The following is a 22,591-nucleotide window of genomic DNA, read 5'->3' as shown; positions in this document are numbered from 1 at the left end:
TTAAACCAGATGGGCCACAGGTAATTAGTTTGGCTTCATGAAAACTGTGTAGGCTACTCCATGACAAGAACAGATACTGTGTTTCTCCCTATTTGGAGAGCAAGTACTGCAAAGGCAACAGCTGGGATGGGATATGTATATTAAGGAAGAGTGCCAGCCCTCAATGTTCTGCAAAAATTTCATTTGTTACATAAATGCCATTTTGTTTCCTGATGAAAATACAGCAAGTTTTTACTTGTCAGTCTGTTATCATCTACAGCCCCCTAGTGATACAAAGCACTCATATTGTGTGAAGTTAACCACTCCTGGCTCTTTTGTATTGTTTATCTGTAGCACTTGGTTACAATTTTCTTGCTTTTCAAGCTGGCTAGGTTTTGTTGTTGTTTTTTAAATGCCTGTCCTAATATAATTTGAGAATTTGGTAAAGAGATTCTTGCCATTAAGAAAACTTGAATAGGGTCAGTAATGCTAATAAAATCAGCCACATTTGAGTTTTTAAGATGCATTTGGTAGAGATTTTTTTTATTTTAAGTTGTGATCTTTTCTGTAGACAACTGATGGATAGCCCTTATGCTCTTTGAAGGTGTCTGAATTTTACCATTCCTATAATGAAATTAGTGCAGCAGCCAAAGACAGTGCACAAGTAGGGTTGCAGATTTTTATTTCTGAGTTAAAGCTACTATTCTGAATAGTGGAGAATAGAATTGGAAGGTGCATTATCCTCAGGCAAAATAAACTATAACTATGTGACTTTTGATAGAGGTTTATCTAACAAGCTCTTAAAATCTACCAATGAATGAATGCTATTACAGTGCTCCCAGACTACTCGCACCATTAGAAGGTTCTCCCTAATGTCTAGCCCAGGCTTGGGATATTCAGGCTGTTGCAACTCATTAGAAATGAACTGCTAAATTGTCACATTTCCATTAATATTTCCCTATTTTAATTTGCTAATTCTTTCATAATTTTTATTGCCTGGGATGATGTTTCTCTGCCTTGTTAACAATAACGTAGTCTTTCATATTACTTGAGAAAAAAAAAAAACATTTATACTAACTTGGAATTAGTGTTATTTGTTTCTCCTGCAATGGACTGACCTCAACACTATGGTTCAGTGGACTAACATTTTTGTTTTGCAATGTACAGTCCCTGGCTTGTCATATTGATCTGGGTTTGTAGGCCACAAAATCAGATACTTTGTTTAAGTTCTGATATAACTGAGATTTGGATCATATCATTAAATGCAATTCTTTACCTCTTGCAACTTTTTGTCCTTAGAAAGGAAACAGAGAAGAAAGAATGCTGTATTACAAATGCTTGTGAATGTATTTGAATACTAAGCATGTACATCTTCCAAAATGCTTAACAAGTAACATGCATCTCTGTAGAAGCCTTGATACTTGCTCTGCAAGGGTGTGCTCACTGAGGGAGAAGTCAGAGATAGAGATCATGCTGTGCTTTTAAAAATCTCCAATCAGCTGCATGGAATTCAGCCCCCACTATGTATTAAATCTATTTTCATCTGTCTGAGAATCTTTCTTTTTTGGTTAATCATTTACTGTGGTCACATTCTTATTTTGACAGCAAGGATTAGATCTGTAAGTATGGTCCATGGCTTTGAACAGCAGTATCATGTCAAGGTCCTGTTGTTGACTTGCCTGCTTCATCCAATATTATTGCAGACAGACTTCAGTTCTATTTTTTAGGATGGTTTCTGAGGAAACAAGGTGTCTGTAAGCTTTCTCTCTTCTGTTCTTCGTCTCTCCACAAAAGCTTTTTTAGCATCTGACCAGTTTCAAACAAAATTGACATAGATGTAGAGTTTTAACAGTCAAGTCCCTGCCACCTCATGAAAATAGGCAGCTGGACATATGAAGATGACCCATCTTTTCTCAAAGACCCAGCAGTGAGAGGGCATTATATATAGAACATCTGTAAGACACCAGAGAATCTAGTTGCACAACATCCACAGAAACCAGGATCTATGTAGAACTGTTTTCTAAATACAGACAGCAGAGAATTACTTCAGTGAGTTGTCATCCTTACAGAATTTTGGAGAACCTAAAAAGAGATAGGTAGTTGCAAAACTGCCAAAAGGATTTTTCCTGAAAAGAAAATGGTTCAGATTTAACTTGTTTATGCATTTGACTATTTCATTATCAATGTCTATAATTGTGTGATGCACAGGGTAGAAATTTTAGCTCTTTCTCCTATTTGTTGTAGAACAGACTGGATGCAGGAAGAAATGGTGAATTTTTATTCCATGATCGTGCATTAACTGAATTAAGTGGTCTGTGTTCATAAAATACAGTAGCATTATACTTTCGTGCAGCTAACTGCAAGGAGCTGTGAAAACCAATAATATCTGGTGGTGAAGAAAGATGGGGAAAGGGAAGATTTGCAACCCGTTGCTTTACAGAGAAAATAGATAATTATGCACATGAATAAAATTAAGTCATTACTGAGAAGAATGACTTCTGAAATAGATATATGCCGGAAACAGAAAATCAATCAGTTTTCTCTTATGAAGGGCTAGTTAAAGATGTGAGGACACAGAAAACTTCTCTTTTATAAGGGAAGGAGAAGGTGAGTTAACCAAACAAAAATGCACTTTGAACTTGCAGTGAATAGCAGTCAGTTATAAGACCTTTTTTTTCCTTGTCTTATTTCATTTTGAGAGTAATCATAGTAAGACAAGAAGTAATTGAGAATATAGGTTCATTTGAAAGTAAATGAAAGTGGTTTGCATGGTTGAAGTATTTTTTCCAGTCTTTCAATATGAAAGACTACAAAGTCAAAACCTTACAGAAATACTTATCAGTTAAGCACTAATGGGAATTTTGATACATATGACCATACGCTATTTGGGAGATTCAGATAATAGACATTCTTGGCTATGAAACAAACTCCCCTGCACTTATATTAGACGTGAAAGGGTAGAACTGTATAAAGGGACTGTGAAATTATAATCTGTGTATACACAATTGCTAAAGAAAACAGGTGATTTCTTCTTCTAAGTCTGCGGTGCTTTCCCTATAATAGTTTCTGTGTATACATATAGCAGCATACCATCAGAAAATAATGACGAATTGTTGGGAATATGTGCAAATAAGACCTATGCCCTCAGGGGAATAGTTTTTCCTCTCTTGTGTTGTCTAGCAGAAATTTGGGTTGGGAGCCTACAAATGGAAACAGCAAATCTCTTAACAAAGTAAAGGAGCTTCCTCGTCAAGCCAAAAGTGACATAGCTAAGAATGGGAAGAAATTAATACTGTGCCATGTAAACAAGGTTTAGCAGGAAAGTCAGTATTTTATCCAGGAAATGAACCTCTTAAAAGCATGTGGTGGAAGCTTCATCACCTCTCAAAGAAATGGGCTGGTCTGAAGCAAAAGCTTTGGTGTTTCTCAGGGACAGCTGTTTTGTGTGCAAGAAAAGGACTGTGTCACTTATTAGAAATATTTCTGTATCTTAAACATTACGCTCAAAAAGTAGAGTGCTTTTTCTCTCAGTAACTCAGTGGTTCCCTACAAAGGGACAGGAAAGATAGAACAGAATTTTTTCTGTTGGAAGGGACCTACAAAGATAACCAATCCAACTGCCTGGTTGTTTCAGGGCTGACCATGTAATGGTTACTTGGGAAGACAAACCACCGTTACTCCGAATGTCCCCTCCCTTCCTTCTCCTTCCCCCAGCTTTATATGCTGAGCATGGCGTCTTATGGTATGGAAGAAAGAGGTTTACAGTGTGTGGAAAAAGGCACAGGCCACTTGGGAGAAATATAGGAACCTTGTCAGGGTATGCAGAGATGCAACGAGGAAGGCCAGTCTTCAAAAAGGGCAAGAAGGAGGATTCGAGGGAACTATAGGCCAGTCAGCCTCACCTCCATCCCTGGAAAGATGATGGAACAGTTCATCCTAGAGGTCATCTCCAGGCAGGTAGAGGAAAAGAAGGTTATCAGAAGTAGTCAACATGGATTCACTAGGGGGAGATCATGCTTGACCAATCTGATAGACTTCTCTGTTGGCATGGCTGGCTGGGTAGATGAAAGAAGAGCAGTGGATGTTACTTCGACTTCAGCAAGGCTTTTGACACTGTCTCCCATAACATCCTCATAGGTGCGCTTAGGAAGCATGGGTTAGATGAGTGGACAGTGACTTGGATTGAGAACTGGCTGAACAGCAGAGCTCAGAGAGTTGTGATCAATGGTGCAGTCTGGTTGGAGGCCTGTAACTAGCGGTGTTCCCCAGGGGTCTGTGCAACATATTCATCAGTGATCTGGATGAAAGGACAGAATGTTCCCTCAGCAAGTTCACTGATGATACCAAGCTGGGAGGAGTGGCTGATACACCAGAAGGCTGTGCTGCCATTCAGCAGGACCTGGACAGGCTGGAGAGCTTGGATGAGAGGAAACTCATGAAATTCAAAGAAACCAAGTACAAGGTCCTGCACCTGGGGAGGAATAATCCCGTGCACCAGTACAGGTTGGGGGTTGACCTGCTGGAAAGCATCTCTGCTGAGAAGGACCTGGGAGTGCTGGTGGACAACAAGCTGACAACAAGCCAGCACTGTGCCCTTGTGGCCAAGACAGCCAATGGCATTCTGGGGTGCATTAAAAGGAGTGTGGCCAGCAGATCGAAAGAGGTTATCCTCTGCCCTAGTGAGGCCACATTTGGAGTACTCTGTCCAGTTCTGGGCTCCCCAGTTCAAGAAAGACAGGAAACTACTGGGGAGAGTCCAGCAGAGAGCTAAGATGATGATCAGGGAACTGGAGCATCTCCCTTATGAGGAAAGGCTGAGAGACTTGGGTTTGTTCAGCCTGGAGAAGACGGGGGGGATCTTATCGATGCTTATAAATATCTAAAGTGGGGGTGTCAAGAGGATGGGGCCAAACTCTTTTTAGTTCCTCCTGAATATGTGAAAAAACTTCTTTCCTGTGAGGGTGACAGAGCAGTGGAACAGGCAGCTGTGGAATCTCCTTCCCTGGAGACATTAAAAACCAGCCTAGATGCATTTCTGTGCCCCTGCTCTAGGTGTCCCTGCTCAAGCAGTGGGGTTGGACAAGATGATCTCCAGAGGCCCCTTCCATCTGTGATTTTGTGAATAACCCTTTGGTCTGTTGGGGTCAGCTGTCCCAGCCGTGTCCCCTCCTATCTTGTGTACCTGACAGAGCATGGGAAGCTGAAGAAGTCCTTGACTAGTGTAAGCACTACTTAGCAACAACTAAAACATGTTTGCATTGTCAACACTGCTTTTGCACAAACCCAAAACATAGCCCCATACTAGCTACTATGAAGAAAATTAACTCTATTACAGCCAAAACCAGGACAGGGCATTAACCACCTCTTTAAAGAAATGCGTCCTCATGTCAAGTCTATACCTCCCCTTGTGCAGCTTTGAATCGTTCCAACATGTCTTATCACTGGATCCCAAGGAGAAGAGACCAGCACCTTCCTCTCCGCTTCCCCTCAGGAAGCTGTAGAGAGCAGTGTGGTCACCCGCAGCCTCCTTTTCTCCAAACTAGACAAATGGAAAGTCTTTAGTTGCCTCCCATAGGACACTCCTTCCAGCCCTTTCACCAGTTCTGTTGCCCTCCTCTGGATGCATTCAAGTACCTTCACATCCTTTTTAAGCTGAGGGTCCCAGAACCTGCACACATTCCGCAAGGTGAGGCCACACCAATGCTAAATACAATGAGATAATCACATCTTTTGACCAGCTGGTTATGCTGTGTTTGATGCACCTGAGGATGTGGCTTGCCCTCTGGGCTGCCAGGGCACATGGCTGACTCATGGTGAGTCTGCTGTCAACCAACACAAGCACCTGGGATAATGACCTTTACACATAATGATGGACATTATATCCAGATGGACATAATATCCAGACCTCAGCTGAAATGAATTTTTGTTGTGTATACATAGTATCAGAGGTGTTTTTTACTGCCGTTTTTTTACTTCATCTCCATGGTGAATTTCTCTTCATGGAGCAATTTTTACAGTCCATATAGATGCAAATTCTGCTGAGATTAGATGGCCGTTTCCAAACCTGTATGGTTGGGGTTTTTGTTAGTATTTAAAAAGTTTCAGAGTTAACTATGTTGAACAATGATATAAGAATTACATAAAAACATTAGTGAATTTGAGCAGAATGTTAAGGAAACTGTATGACATTTGCTTAAGGTAGTGAGTTCGAAAAAGACAAATGCAAGTATTATATGAAGTGTCTGGCTCTCAGAACAGTGATAAAAAGGATTTAATATAAGCTAACATAAAAAGAATCCTCTTTTCTGCTTAAATTTACTTCTTGATTCCAAATTATTTTATATTTATAGTGCATGTTGCATAATTTCAGTATATTTTTAGCCCAGGAGGAGCAGGTTTCTTTAAACAGCAGGTTTTTCTTGTATTCAGTGTTCAACTTTTCTAACGAGTACATTTGTTAGATGCCAAATGAGATGTAATTTTTCAACTCTATCTTATGGTGAACTCAAAGATAAAGCAAGTGAAGGAGTTCAGAGGTCAGGGTTAATTCCATGCGAAGAGGCTTTTCAGATATATTAAATCATTTGCTTTTCCTTTTAGTCTTGTTCATACACCCGACTTCTGCTCTTTCACATTTGTGATGTTGGTAGTGAGCAGATAAAATCACCGAGGTTTTAGTCATCTGACAATTGAATAACAAGCTGTCTTTCATATGTATATTGTACAGTGCTGATAAATGATGATGGCCTTTCTGCCATTCACTGAATATTTTGGAAATAGTATTCAACGCTTAGAAGAATGACAGGCTTTTGGCTTAGACTTGGAAACTTTTATTCTCATGGACTTTGTGTATTCTGTGCCAAGTCTCTTGACTCTCTCTGTGCTGGTTTTCTCACTGATGTAGTCAGTAGAACGTACCTGCCATAGAGTTAAGTTTATGATTAAATATCAGAATTATTGGAAAACCTCAAATGAGGAGCATAATAGCTGTTGAAAGATATTTATGTTTTATCCTTGAGTGCCAATTTTCGTGACTCAGAACAAGTCTCAAGGCATGAACCAAACAGACTTATTTTTGATCCAGTGGACAGTTTCCCGAGTGCTTGATTAGAGCAGGATTGACTGGTGGTGCTGACTGAGCTGTTGAGTGGTGCTTCCCTTCTCTGAAGAGTGGTGGTGTTTTAAGACTACCTATGAATGCACAAAGTGTATTCATTGCTGCCACATTTGTTCCAAGTTGGAAATTTATGACCTTGCTCCTCAGGTGGCATTCCTTTGTAGCAGTAGTAGTTCAGTTACAAGGTTGCTTTGGAGAAAATGATGATAATATCTGTTTTAACCTGGGGGGGTTTGTTGGTTTGTTTTTTGTTTGGTCAGTTGGTTTGTTTTTATATTTCTTATCAGCTTACATGAAAAATAGATGTAGAGGGCAAGTTACATATATGAATTTAATTAAAGTATTACCCACCTTAATCTATAAAGCAATCCAACTTGCCCTAATATCTAATACACATTATAATTACTTTTTATGCTTTTCCCTTCACGAGTAATCACAATCAATTTCTGAAATGTTTGCGTTGGGGAATTGCTTTGCCTACAGACATCCAAGTTCCCATGACGTTGTTTCAAAGATATCTTTCATTTTCTTTATTCATGTAGAACAACTGTAGTTTGCAATTGCAGTAAATGACAAGCAGATAACTATCCAAAAAACTGAGGTCAACCAATAGGTTCCAGCAGCAAAGATTTGTTTTAATTTCTTAAAACCCTGAAAGGAAAGGGATGGGATTTCTCCTTAATGACAAGTGTATCACTGGTTCTGAAAACCTGAGACTTCCAGAACACCACAGTGCTTCATACAGATTACAGCTACATAATCCAGTGTATGTTTGGTCAGGTTCATTGACCTGACTTGCAAATATCATTCATATTTTGCTCCCTTATAACATGACAGGCATGTTAAATGTTTTAATCTGCTCGACTTTGTAACCTGTACTCTGTTAACCTCTTTCCTAATGTGAAGGAACAGAAAACTGATAAATGAATGCTGTTGTGCTCGGGTGATCCACTCAGCACATATTGTTGGATGGGGAATTTGCACACTGATCCAAAAGTGATACGGGTCAAAATAAGTGATTTTTCAGTTTATTACTTACATCTGTCACTGAGCATCTTTTTTTGTTTTTACATTTAAGATGGAACATGAGTGGTTTTAATGTGTACCTTGTGTAGATAGGGGTTGCCTGTTAATTTCTAGACCAAGTAGAGGTTTCTGATATTTCTGGGAAGGTCTGGGTACTTCAATCTCTCTCCTCCACACTCTAATGTAATCTTGTAGAATCCTCTAAGTCTGCCTCTCAAATGGCAGAGTTGCACCACAGAGTTTGTAGCTTTTAAACTACCTTTTTTCCTTTTTCTTTTCTTTTATAATGTTCCCCTATGAACTGTGCTCTCCCAGGCTATTTAGGACAATATGTTACTTCTCTACCTGTCTGTTTCATCTTAACGTGCTTCAGAGCCCTTTGGCTGAGGACATGGTTCTCCTGGCAGAAGCTTCTCCTTTCTAGTTCAGTCCCAAGTTTGCAATGTGATTAAGGCTGCCTTATGTTCCCTGCTGTGCTATATATGCTGATAGTTTGAAGTTACAAATTCTCTTTGAAACAGATTAAATGTTTTCAGGCAACTTGTATGTATCCAAAACTGTCAAAATTACACCCCCTCACCCATGAAGCTAAGGTAGATATTAACCCAATGCTAGAGTTTGTAAATCAAGAATAAGCAAAAAAAAGTGAGAGGTAAGAATTTTGTTCCATATTTCATACAATTATATGCAGAAGGCATGACTAGACTTTTGTCTAGAGAAGGTCATAGAATGGATTTCTCCCCACTTTCCAAAGAAGAAAGAAATGGATGTGTTTTTGTCTAAAGAAAAGGGTCTTTGCAGTTGTATTGGCTTTCTGCTTTTTAGGACTGTTTTGGAACAGAATGAAAAGCAACCAAAGTGTTTTCACCAGTGAGAGAAAATGTTTTAGGAATGGTATAAACTGAAATTACAATTCCTTTTGAGATTAATAAAAATATTACCTTTAGTTTATATTTTTGTATCAACAGTTACACCCATCCATTTATTTAAATATGGCTCAGATAACTTAGTTTTGTAAATAAAAAACCAGTGTGACAAGCCAAGCAATTAAAGGTTTTGTGAAAGCTTTTAGAGTTCAGTTATTTGCTACCTAAGGCAATTTGATTCTTCCACAGCCCTTATAATCACTATTGTAGCCACGCTGGAGATGCTTATTTGGTAAGTATGCTGTAGAAGTCTGATTCTTCCCATTGGCAACATAAGTAGCACTGAATATTTCTTTCTTAGACATTTATTATAAGAATGGTACTGAAATATCTTTTTTTGCACCTCAGAATGAAAGATTTTTCTTACCTGATCAAATGGTATGAAACCCAAAGGAAGAATAAGCCCGGTTATTGTAGTAATTTATCTCTTCCTGTTGTTTTTGTTTTGCTTTGTTTTAAAAGGACTAACCAGCCAGGAATGTTCACAAAGAAAGAATTTGATCAGTTGGCCTCAGCAATAGACAGCTTCAGTCTCATGACATATGACTATTCAACACCACAACGGTAAGATTCCATCTGAAATTAGAAAAAAATCGCTGAAGGAACTGATTCCCAGTTAAGCCACTACTAAATCTACAGCATGAGTTAATTTTTTTAGTGAAGTGGATAGTGTGTTTTAACTGCATCAGATACTAAATTTTTTTATTAGTAATTAGGATACGTGATTTTTGAGCAAGCCGGTAACTCAGGACATTGTTTAACAGCAGTGTACATTTGCCACGCAGATATTGTGAAAGGCTTTGTACTCAAGCTAAAAAAAATATCCTTTTACAAGTTCCATGACACTTATTCTTTTCTAGGCCAAGTTCCTTTGTTTTTAGTTATTTAGCACAGTTCTGTAGGATAGGTACATGAATAATCTAGCACATGTCATTGTCAAAAAAATTAGCTTTTTAAGCACAATTGACAACTCGTTTGCTTCATCCTGAGGCAGCAGACTGCCTTTTGGAAGCACTGCTGACATTGATGTGCTCGAGTATGTTTTTCCGTTCTTCCACTAGTCCCTCCCTTGTATTGATACAGCTGCTCATGTGGTAGTCCATCAAACCAGATCAGGGAGTTGTTCTGACTGAAAAAATAACACAAAACCCCACTCTTGTACATGAATATTCATTTTCAGGAACTTAATATTTTTAACTGTGTGAAAGTGGAAGAGCTGAGAGGTCCTTAAATTCTACAGAAACTCTTTATGTTACTGTTCTCCAAAAGCATGGTTCATTTCACCTCCAAATTGCAGGTCAAGTATGATTTTGGAATTCCTGGGAGATACTGTGTGTCTTGCTTCAAGGTTGCTGTCCAGAGTTAATACTTTTGGTAAACTGGCAGATTTAGAAATGCCATCATTTTTGTATTTATTACATCACTAAAACCTTTTGTCACCTGTAGTATATTAGCATTTTGATGATGTCTAGACAGGTTTAACAAAAAGGAACTTTTGTCTCTTCTGAAAAGAATTTATGTACCTCCTTCCTATCTCTCCCTAGGCCTGTCTACATCTTCAAGCCTAGCTATCTAGGGGAGAACAAACATAAGCAGTAATGGGTACTGAAGTTAGAACAGTTTTTTTGTTACTCTCCTGATGGAATATGCAGCATTGATTTATCTGTGAAATACAGGATAATACTTATGTTTTTTCACAATATTTTTGGCCTTTAAATATGAACACAATTTCCAGCAACATCCCTGTACTGTATTAGCACATTGAGTTTTAATGGCACAGATATTCCAAAGGCTTTGAGGCAGATGATTAATAGGGAGTAGATGATGTTGATATTTGTAAGACCAGAATATGCTTTTCCTTTTATCATGTTAGTGAGTGTTTGCGATAAAGCCTGCTCTCATCTCTGAGAAGATAGGAATGGAATGAACATGATATCCTGATACTATATGTATGACAATTCAATTACTCTATGTATTAAGGCTCTACGCTTTTCCTTAATGTAGCTTTTTGTTAGGTAATTGCCTATTTAAGGTTATATCCATAAAAAAGTGTTAAACAGTCATTGAAACCTGTCTTGCTTACCAGTCACTGATTTTATAGTTCTTTCTATAAGTAAATGGATTTTGTCTCAGTATGTTGTGCCAGCTTACAGAAAAAATATTGAGGGTGGTGTTGGAAAACAACTGAAGTCATACAGAGTTTTGAATTATTGTGCGAGGCCCAGTGACAGAGAAAATGTGCTAGGTGGAAACCTTTTCTTAGCCACTGTAAGTGTCCCTTCACCTTAGAAACGAATCACGAAGTCAAGAGTGGGGCAAGCGTGTTTTCTGCATCAGTACTTCAAGTCACTGAAGAATGTGTGTTTAACCTTCATAGGATTGTGGCTTAACCTCCACTGATTTTTGCAGGCCATAGTCTGGTCTTCACCATTACACTAGTCAAAAAGAGAAGGCTGAGAATGAGCACATACTTCTTCTGACAACCTGCTTGATTTTTGCTACCTTGACAGGCCTGGACCGAATTCCCCTCTTCCCTGGGTACGCGCCTGTGTTCAAGTACTGGATCCTGATTCAAAATGGAGGAATAAAATACTTTTAGGGCTGAATTTCTATGGCATGGACTATTCTGCTTTGGGAGCCTCTGGGGAGCCAATCCTTGGTAGCAGGTAAGACCTCTCTGGATTGTAAGTACTATGTATGGTATATTCTCACAAAACTCAGAAATTCACAAGTATTCTTGTTTAGAAATACAGGTGTGTTAGTATCATAAAAATGGCAAAAGTGATAAATCTGCACTGAAACAGTAGCTCATCAGTTAGAGTAAGACCTGTAACTTCTCTTCCCTGTACAGAAGTGCAGATAGGTGGCACAGCTATCCTGTCAGAACTCCTATGGAAAAATTATTTGTGTAGTTTTCCCTCTTTCCTCTATTCATGCTTGTAGGTGCAGTTTGCCATCTTTGTGTTAAAATGTTCTGCAGTATTCTCTTCTGCTCTGTATTATTTTGGGGGTTCATGCAGTTGACCTAAAGATTGTTTCTCTTAGCTCCTGAAGTTGTTACCTGTTACTTTAAAATTTGATATTGGTTTCAAACAGCAACATGCCACCAAGTTTATTTTGAGTTGAAAAAGCTGCAATAAGCTCACCTGGAGACAAAAATCTATAACAAGATAAAGGGAAGTATTCCAAAGCCAACCTGAAATTTTATATTGACTCTCGGAGGAAAATGTTTGGTTTAGCTTTGGGTAATAACCACTTATAACAGCAGTAAGTTTGTAGAAATACAGTCAGGATATAGTACGTCAAGCTATAAGAAAAGGCAAGAAAAACAGTGTGAATTTGGTGGGAAAATCAGGTTCATTCAGAAGTTTGTTATTGATTTATAAAATAAAACCAAGCCAAGTGGAAACAAACCTAAAGCTCAAGAGGTGACTGTTCTCACTTTCAGAGTTTACTAAGTTCATTACACCAGGATATTTCAATATAGTAACAGATTTCTTGTTAGGCATTGAAATACTATCTGTATAAGGTAGGGGCCTGAATTCATGTCCATGCTTTCAGTTACACACTTTGTCATGGTTGCGCTTGCCTCTGCTGTCTTCCTGCTTCGCCTTGGCTATTTGCAGGTGTGTAATACTGTAGACCTGTAGACACCATTTTCTCCCAGAGCTGAATTGTGTCTGAATCTGGCTGAATAACAGAAGATGACTGTGAGGTGAGGAAAATAATGCTGTTGTCTACAGTGAAAGGTACATAGTGAGTATATCAGAATGGCTTCTGTAAAGTTCATTGTAGTGGTTAGACAGGAAGAATACTCAGTAGTGGAAGCATTGTTGATTTACAAGCCGAATTATACAAGCTCAGCACAATTAATGTAGCTTCACTGTAATATTTACAGTTCCTTTTGCAGGTAAGAGTATAGCACTATCTACCAGAATAAAAGGATCTTGCTCTTTTCTGAACTCTAACTTTTGGAATGAAGTTTCTGCTTGAAAACATACTGCACACTAGGCTGGCATCTACTTTTAGTTTTCATAGATTCTTCTGGACTATATTACAGTATTAATTCATGTTGCTTTTTAATTAATGGCAGAAATATCCTAGCAAAGTCATGTATGATTAATCTAACTTTTACCAAAAGAGGCTGTGCTTACTTGTATGAAGGGTGGTGGCACACTGTACAGGACAATGCTTAATACAGAGAATGGTCCTGTTAACGTATTCTTTATTGACAGACCATGGTATTGTAATTTTTCAGATATCTGAAAGCAAGGTTCTGGACAAAGTCTTTAACAGACTTTGAGTTTATACATAAAACACATCAATTTTCACTTTGTCCGTTATTGTCGGTCAATGGTTAAGTTTATTTTTCCAGAAATATATTTTTGAGCATGCACCGTTATGTATTAGTCTTTGTTTTATATGTCATGTGTAGTAATGTAATAGCAAAATAGGTTCAAGGTAAGCCAGCTTCAAAATAGGCCAAGCTTCTGACACAAAACAGAAAAAAGGTTATTGATGTAAAATAAGCTTTCTGCCACTTAATTGGTGACAGGCTGTTTGTAAGGAAGTCCTAGTTTCTAGCATCTGTGAGTCTTTGAAAACGATCACTATCGCATCCAATTGAATCCGAGAATGAGCACAGCTTGTTCAGAGATGCTCTTCCCCACTCCCTCCAAAAAAGCTTCACTCTTTATTCCATCATTAGTACTCTGCCTACATCAGGGTTTTTCATTCTCTAATAAGACACAGCATGGCTGAGGCTGATCCTATTCCTTCTCATTTTTGTATCTGCTTCATACTACATAAAAAGGCTGCTCAGAAGCTGTGTCCAGTGTAGAACTGGATGGCTTGACTGTTTATTTTTCTCACCTTGGCTCCTTAGTGAATCTGAGCTTCCAGTTTCTTGGTGACACTAATCCAGTGTTAGTTATGACCTGTAAAAAGGCACCCTCTATGTTGTAGTGATAGTGATGTTAAGATAAAGTACTGGTATTAAAATTAATTCAAAATCTCTTCAGTTAAGTACAGCATGGAGGGTATCAACTTTTTTGTTGCAGGTTTCCCTTCAGGTTTTTGCACCTGAAATTTATTGCATGTACAGGTCTCCAACATGCCAGTTGCTTCTTGGCACGCTGTAAGGTGCACACTGTCTTGTTGAAGTATGTTCATTGGAATCTGATCATCTTTAATAAGAGAGCTGGAGAATTGTAAGCTTCAGTGGCAGGTCTCAAGTTGTTTGATGTAAATGTGGTATGCACTTAACTGATTATTAGTATTGCTTATACATAGGGTTACGTGCAGAGTGCAGAAACCTTTCCTGGTCTCATGTTTGTGTTTTTCTTTAGGGTAGGAATTAGGTGATGGAAAGAGCTCTGAACATAGGTAGATTTCATTAATGGAATATTTTTTCATAAAACAACTTTCAGTAGAATTCCTATTTGCATAAAATATTATCTGGCAGTGTTTTTTAGTTGCAGAATGTAATCTAAAGGTAGAAGTGCTTGGTTACCATTTTGCTGAAAAGATATACAACCTGTCAATGTAATATCCTTTTTCCTTCATACACACCATAAAAAGTAATATGTATATGTGTATGTGCTTGTCTATAGATATATATGATTCTGTAAATGAAATTAAAACATTTTTTCTCTTACAGCACAATGTAGTTTGTCTTTGGGTGTTGGTACAATAGGAACTACCACTTATATTTGCAGTAACAATGTGTTTGTCTTACAGCTCGGTCACAAGTATTCCTTGTTAATACAGTGAGTCAATCTCAGAGATTATAGCAAATTCTGGTGCTTTAATCAACTAAGTACCATTGTTGTTTATCTGCAAGGAAGCTACATTCCTGTGTATATTTAGTTCTGACATAATTTGTGTGAAATGCTAAGCCTGAAGTAAAGGTGGTGTGCCTGTGATTCCCCAAATCACCTCTAGTGCTTCTGGCATGTTTTCTGTCTGCTGGCTGTCAAGAATCAGGTATCTGAACTGCTAAGATTCAGTCATTAAAACTTACCACTGTATTAAAATTCTGTCAGAAGATAACCATCTGGTGTTGCTGACTTACTGCTCTAATGATCAGTTTGTTTCAGCATGTTCTCTATTGAAATCGCAACCTGACAGTATTTCTTCTTCATCTCAAAACTGTATGTGTTGGGTAAATAATTTTTCAGTATACCCTGAAGCTTATAAATTGTTTAGCCTCTAATAAAGCAGAACCTTTACCTCTGAGTCCTTTATGAGACCTGTAGTAGGTCAGCAAGCCCCTCAGTCTCAAGAGCTGCTTACTTCCAATGTACTTCTTTTGCCTTTAGCTACCTGCTTTTCAGAATCTCTCTTAATCATTGGGACATTATATTTCAGTTGCAGTAATACCTATTGTTTTCTTTTGCCTCTCATGGGAAGTTAGGCAGCAGTGCAGTGGTATTTTTCATTCCATGCCATCTAAAATCTCTAGCCTTTATGTCCTGGGCCAAAAGGGAACTGATAAACTTCGTTGCTAGCTGTGACTTAAAAGCAATGTAAATCAAAGGCTATCATGTGGCAATGGTGCCACTCTACATTTAATAAATCAACCTTCTTTATTGAGCACATCCCTGCAATTTAAATGTGTTAAAGGCATTTTGTCCTTTTTTTTTTCTTTTTATTTTTGTGTAGTGAGTAAGAAGAGAAGACATATTTCTGATGTTCCACTTGGCTGTATATAACTTCTGAATATATTCTGCATCCAAGCTGCTTTGGTTCCAAATGTAGCTGTTGAAAATAGATATGTGAATAACTCCATTGTTGTGAGACAATGCTGCATATGCTTACCTTTTATTTAATGGAATCTGAATAGGGATTTTTATGTTAATTTTTTAAACGCTTTAAAAAGATTGATATAATAAATTGCCAGTTGAAGCAAGGGAGAAGCTAATTTGACAATGCATTGTGCTATTCAGAGATAGAAATATGATTATTTGCAAGCTATGTGAGGATGTAGAGTCCTACTGAGAATTTTATTGGCTGTCTGCCATTCTGTAAATACCAGGTACTAAAAAGTGGTACTTAGAAACATTTAGAGGTGAGCTTTTTTCCTGAATTACCATGGTAGTGTCTTTATTAGCAGCAATTTAAGAAGATTTGGACCAACTGTGACTCATGATATTGTCTTACAGTAGGTAGCAAAAAAACTTGTGCAAGGGATGCTTTTTCTCTTCAAGCTTCAAGGCTTTTACAACATTTCTCTTCATGCTATAATTATCTCAGGATAATTATATCAGGATCCATTACCTCCCTGCATACTAGGATTCTGTCTCCTGATTTAATCCATTTTGCTCATGGTTTATGTAACATTGGGGAGAGACCAATTAGCTCTGTCCAATTGAACATCCTCTTGATCTGTTGTCCACCTCTCTGCTTCATTGGAGGAACTATTAAATTGTACTGCTGGGTCAGATGGTGAAATCATGGCAGTGATAGGAGGAAGTTACTATTGGGCCTGGAATCAATAAGAAGTTATTTCTGTATTAAATATGTCTAAATAATTCAGGAGTTTTTCAAGAGGTTTATTCTATTAAATTCCCTCTGGGATATTCTGTTATGTGTGGCTTCCATGGTATAGCTCTCCCTCCCTTCAGTAATGGGAGGTGAGCGTGAGCTGTTTGTTAGCAGACTGGTTAATTCATATAAAGTAGATAGAACACCTTATGAAGTAAAATTATTATCATATTTCAGTTTGTCCAAGTAAACTTGACATAAAATACAAAAACTATTATAATTAGTTTTTATGTAAAACACATTCCTTATTTCTTTTGAAATGAGGGAAAGGTGGCTTGTGTTTATTAGGGAAATGATTGGTTCTGAAGTTCAGTTGTACAGTGGCATATTGGCTGTGGGTGAGTGTGTATGTCTCAGGGCATCTGTTTTTTAAAAAAAAGTAGTTGTGATGTACATTTTAAGTGGTGGGCATATTGCTGTGAAATGTGCTCTTCTCTCTTTCTCTCAGGATCTTTTTTAATAGCAAATTTGCTAAAGGCAGTATTTAGGCAGTCAGATGTTGACAAAATAATAATGATATAGTTTTTTACTCTCTCATTGTTGTACTCTAACCATTAGAAGATAGCATGATGGAATTGGGAAAAATACTTCTGTAGTTCAAAACAAACAAAAGCAAAAGCCAGAAGCCTTTACTGTAAGTTAAATGAACTTCTATTAATAGATTTGCAAATGGGTGTCAGCACCTAGTGTAAAGTACAGTGAAAGAAACTTATTGCTTTGGAAGCCTTATTTGGTCTTGTGAGATCACTTGTGATGGACCTAAAACCACTGCTAGCCCTGACTGAATCTCTTCAAATAGATGGTGATTAACAAACACCATAGAACATATAACACTGTGCATATCCAGATTCCTCTGCTCGCAATCCCTTTGCTCCCATTGCCCCACCCTCTCTCATGCTCACTGCTGAAAGGATAATGATTAATTTTTGCCTGGTGTTGACTGCTCCCCCACAAGATACTCATTGTTGTGTTCAGTTCCATTGCAAATCAATTGGGGATGAGTGTGAAAAAGGCCTCCTGAAAATGCTTAGCATCTTTATACGAGTTAGCCTAGAACTGGCTAAGTGGATTGTTCTGACTTGTTGGATCAGATTCGTCTGGGGAGCTTCTGATTCCGAAGGCATGAAGTCCTCTTTTTGAGCTAAAAGACAGCAGCCTGGATGAAGTTCATCAGTCACCCTGGGACCTAGCCACCACTGACAGGGATGCATGGACTGAAGTATTGGCTCCAGGCAGCTGGATATTTTTCTCTTATTTCTAACCTGAGAGAGTTTTCAACCTTTTCCCGAGAAACTACATCCTGGGGTTTTGGTTGGTTTCTTTGTTTGTGTTGTTTTTCTTGGTCTGTTCCCTGCCCCCCACCCCTCTGCTGTTTTATGTCTTAAGTTACTTCCCCCGTTGGGTTTTGATGAAGTGGACCACTCTGATTAGCATGTCTGATGATTGAAAAATTGGGCTGGCTTGAAAAATAACGGAATATGTGTTTCTGAATACAGATACTGTAAGACACGGCTTGTTTATCTTGCAACTTAAATAGAGCCAGACTGATTGTCTATTCTCTTTACTAGAAAATTGACAGTAATGAGATCGTTTGTATTTTGTTGAAGGAGGGCATTGTTTGATGTATAGTGTAGGCTTCTTTTTTTTTAACAGACAGGCTTTTATTTTAAGTCTTAAAAGAAAGCAGCTTGTAATTTTTCTGATCTTAAACTGGTATTGCAATCCTCATTACCTAATTTTAACATGAATCCATTCAGCTAATTGCATTGCCATGATTGTTGGGGAAGCAGTCAGCATTAAAACCAAGATATGACTTTTTATAGGCCTGTTGAAATTAATCTGAATATCATCAGTATAGATTTAAAAGTTGGAATGAACTTTCTTGGTAACTCAAATATAATTTCAGTTGGTTGAATTTATTGAAGACAATTATATTGTTCATTTGCTAAAGAGCACCACTTTCAAAGCTTTTTTTAGCAAGCTCTAAAACTTAAGGTAAATCCTGATAAAGCACTGTTCTTTGCTTTCTTTTCTGATCTGCTAAAGTTATGTCTTCATTACCTGGCTATGTGTATGCTGTCAAGTAGGCTGGCCCAAATGTGGTGCTGGGGACCCAGTGCTTACACAGTGAATCTTTGGGGCAACTCTAGTCTGGTCCTATGGACTGGAACTCATTACCAGTTAGAGTGCCTTTTCCGCGGTTGTTTCATCCCAGAAAAAAAGTATTCTCATTTCATGCACTCTGAGACTGCTCCATGATGCAGACCAAAACATGGTGTTAGTTTTTCTTGTAAAAGCTCAGTCCTGATGTGAACTAGAAGTTTGAGGTAGGCAGAATCATACAATCTAAATGCCTCCTTTCATTTTGACACAATGCTTTTAAACAGTACAGTAAAAAAGAAACGGGTAAAGTTACAAAACATATTGATTACTTTTTGCATAAGGCAGTGGAAAAATGTCTGTTAAAATATTTTAACATTTCTCAAGGCTGTTTTTTGTGCACAGTCATTTCAGAGGGCAAGAATAAATGTGCATGTTTATTACAATTCTGGATAACTGAGTAAAGAGCAGGCGTGGAAATATGTAAGACTTAGGAATAGGCTTGAAGCCTTGAAGTAGTACAGAAAATAGTGTATCTATGGACTCTTTGAAGTAGTAGAAATGCAAGTATGTGTTCCACAACATCAATAGCTTTTGATTTTTGCAAACAGCTTGTTTACACTTGGAGTTATACAGCAGACGATTGAATGAAGTCCCAGTATACAGAATGAAGTCCCAGTTGTTGAAGAGGTGGCAGTCACCAACCTGCTTCTTCACCTGGATGTTCACAAGTCCATGGGTCTGGATGGGACCCACCCGAGGATACTGAGGGAGCTGGCAGAGGAGCTCGCCAAGCCACTCTCCATCATTTATCAGCAGTCCTGGTCAACCGGGGAGGTCCCAGATGACTGGAAACTAGCGAATGTGACACCCCTCTACAAGAAGGGTCAGAAGGAGGATCCGGGGAACTACAGGCCTGTCAGCCTGACCTTGGTGCCAGGAAAGGTCATGGAGCAGATCATCTTGAATGCCATTATGTGGCACATGCAGGACACCCAGGGATCGGGCTCAGCCAGCATGGGTTTATGAAAGGGAGGTCCTGCCTCACTAACCTGGTCTCCTTCTATGATAAGGTGACCTGCTTAGTGGATGAGGGGAAGGCTGTGGACATTGTCTGCTTGGACTTTAGTAAGGCCTTTGACACTGTCACCCAGAGCATTCTCCTGGAGAAGCTGGCTGCTCACGGCTTGGACAAGTGCACTCTGCGCTGGGTTAAAAACTGGCTGGACGGCCGAGCCCAGAGAGTGGTGGTGAATGGAGCCAAATCCAGTTGGCAGCCAGTCACGAGTGGTGTTTCCCAGGGCTCAGTGTTGGGGCCAGACCTGTTCAATATCTTCATTGATGATCTGGATGAGGGGATTGAGGTCACCCTCAGTAAGTTTGCAGATGACATCAAGCTGGGTGGAAGTGTTGATCTCCTGGAGGGCAGGAAGGGGCTACAGAGGGATCTGGACAGGCTGGATTGATGGGCCAGAGCCAACGGTACGAGATTCAACAAGGCTAAGCGCTGGGTCCTGCACTTGGGTCACAACAACCCCATGCAACACTACAGGCTTGGGGAGGAGTGGCTGGAGAGCTGCCTGGAGGAAAAGGCCCTGGGCATGCTGGTCAACAGCTCCCTGAACATGAGCCAGCAGTGTGCCCAGGTGGCCAAGGTGGCCAATGGTATCCTGGCTTGTATCAGGAATAGTGTGGCCAGCAGGGGTAGGGAAGTGATTGTGCCCCTGTACTCAGCACTGGTGAGGCCGCACCTCGAGTACTGTGTTCAGTTTTGGGCCCCTCACTACAAGAAGGACATTGAGGTGCTGGAGCGTGTCCAGAGAAGGGCAGCAAAGCTGGTGAAGGGTCTAGAGCACAAGTCTTCTGAGGAGCAGCTGAGGGAGCTGGGGTTGTTTAGCCTGGAGAAGAGGAGACTGAGGGGAGACCTTATCTCTCTCTACAACTACCTGAAAGGAGGTTGTAGAAAGGTGGGGGTTGGTCTCTTCTCCCAGGTAACAAGCGGTAGGAGAAGAGGAAATGTCCTCAAGTAGTGCCAGGGGAAGTTTAGGTTGGACATTAGAAAAAACTTCTTCACCGAAAGGGTTGTCAAACACTGGAACAGGCTGCCCAGGGAGGTGGTGGAGTCTCCATCCCTGGAGGTATTTAAAAGAAGGGTAGACGTGGTGCTTGGGGATATGGTTTTGTGATGGACTTGGCAGTGCTAGGTTAGCAGTTGGAATTGATGATCTTAAGGGTCTTTTCCAACCTTAACGATTCTATGATTCTATGAGGTTTCTGCTGATCACATTCAGTAGCAGTATAAGGTCCAATAAATTTTTTCTTTATATTTTTGTGAGATATTTCAGTATATTATTAACACCAGGAAGCAGACGGAGGTCGGCTTTTCTTCCCTAAGTTAGTTCATGACTATTTTAGGAAAATGGATTAGAAATGGTAATAAATTTTAGCTGAAATAGTTTTTTGATTTTTTGCTCTCAAAATAGGAGAGTTGCATTTCAGAATGTTACTGGAATGTGGTATTTTTCATGGCTAAAATGAAATCAAGGCAGACTCTGATACTTGATCTACTAAAAATACAGTATTATGAAAATTATTACAAATGAAACTCAATGAAATTCACAGGATTATGCTGAAATATATCTATATATCCTAAATAGTTACTTCTTTCTGAGAGTTTGTCATTTCCATGTTTAAATCAAATGTTGGCTCTGTTACCCTATTTTAGAAAGCAACTATTTGAAAAAACTAAAAACCTCTCCATATACCACTTCTTTGTAAACCTTTTGCAAATAGCTTCTGCCTTTTGTTATTTACCTGCCCTTAAGGTTGGATACGGGAAAGAAAATTCCTCTAGAATGGTATGTCATAAAGTTCAAGGTAGCTGTATTGCCAGGCTTAGAGCAGGTACGTGCACGTCCCTTTTTTTGAGTGAGGACATTGATCGGGCGAGCAGGTTAAAATGGGGTCTGGAAGTTCTATGTCCCAGTTTCTATAAGACTGGGGATAGTTCTACTGCCAACCTCAAATACAGGGTGGAGATGTAGATGGTAGGTGTTGCTTGCAATCTTGAATATAAAATTATCTACTACAACAGTTAAAACCCAGAGGAGGTTGTCTTACCATTAGTGTTTCCTTGTATTTACCAAAGTGTAGAGGCATCAGTGTTTTACAAGATTAATTTTTTCCTGTTTGAGTGAAAGCAAAATTTCCCTCCGTTGTGGGCTATGAGTCCCAGTGACTTATTTTCTTGAGGTGTTTCCAGCTGAGGACTGGTTGTGGGTTAGAGGTCTGTGCTTAATATGCTGATTGCTTGGAGTCATAAACCTGGAAAGGTAAAAGTCAATGAAGCTGTCACTTTCCATAGTCTTGCGCTACTTTGAATTAGTTTTAATGGATTTAGATTAGTTATATTTCACTGGATTCTGCTTTTTATAGTAATGAGGCACTAAACAGTTTGAGAAAACTCAATATAGAAGGGGAATGTATTTTGGTATTGACAGTGCAAGTGAAGTTATGATTGCTACTGGGAATAATAATCTATGGAATTGGTCCTAGATTTTAGCATTTGTGGATTATGAGCATATGGAGAGAAATCAATGAGATGTGCATCCTTAGGGAGACCTTTATGCACCAAACCTGGGAAACTAATACAATCGTTGCAAACTGGCATTGCTGAGCCTTCATTTCCCAGTGAAGACATGGTGAAAACATCATAAGAAGCATAGTGTCTCTGCAGGTAACACTGAAATTATGAGTTAAAAATATGACATGGGGGTGTCATATCACCTTGATTGCTGCTTACTGCCAAATTAAAAATTTAGTTGCTTCTGAATTGAGATTGCTCTGGCTTTAACCATTTTTTTTTTTTTTTTTTACATTACGTCTTAGCTGGGTCCAG

General features: G+C 38.9%; 1 protein-coding gene across 3 annotated transcripts in view; it reads left to right on the top strand.

Annotated features, from left to right (window-relative positions):
* Positions 1–22,591, top strand: part of CHID1 (chitinase domain containing 1) — a 117,775-nt gene that overhangs the window by 36,899 nt on the left and 58,285 nt on the right. For all 3 annotated transcript variants that reach the window (XM_075094507.1, XM_075094506.1, XM_075094508.1), the window contains 2 exons: positions 9,511–9,612; positions 11,559–11,714. In XM_075094507.1, coding sequence (XP_074950608.1) covers positions 9,511–9,612; positions 11,559–11,714 — 258 coding nt within the window. The remainder of the gene's footprint in view (positions 1–9,510; positions 9,613–11,558; positions 11,715–22,591) is intronic.

The sequence above is a fragment of the Phalacrocorax aristotelis genome, chromosome 5 (genome assembly GCF_949628215.1).
Source record: "Phalacrocorax aristotelis chromosome 5, bGulAri2.1, whole genome shotgun sequence".
Lineage (NCBI taxonomy): Eukaryota > Metazoa > Chordata > Aves > Suliformes > Phalacrocoracidae > Phalacrocorax > Phalacrocorax aristotelis.
The sequence above is the reverse complement of the archived record's forward strand: the minus strand, read 5'-3'. Positions and strand labels throughout refer to the sequence as shown.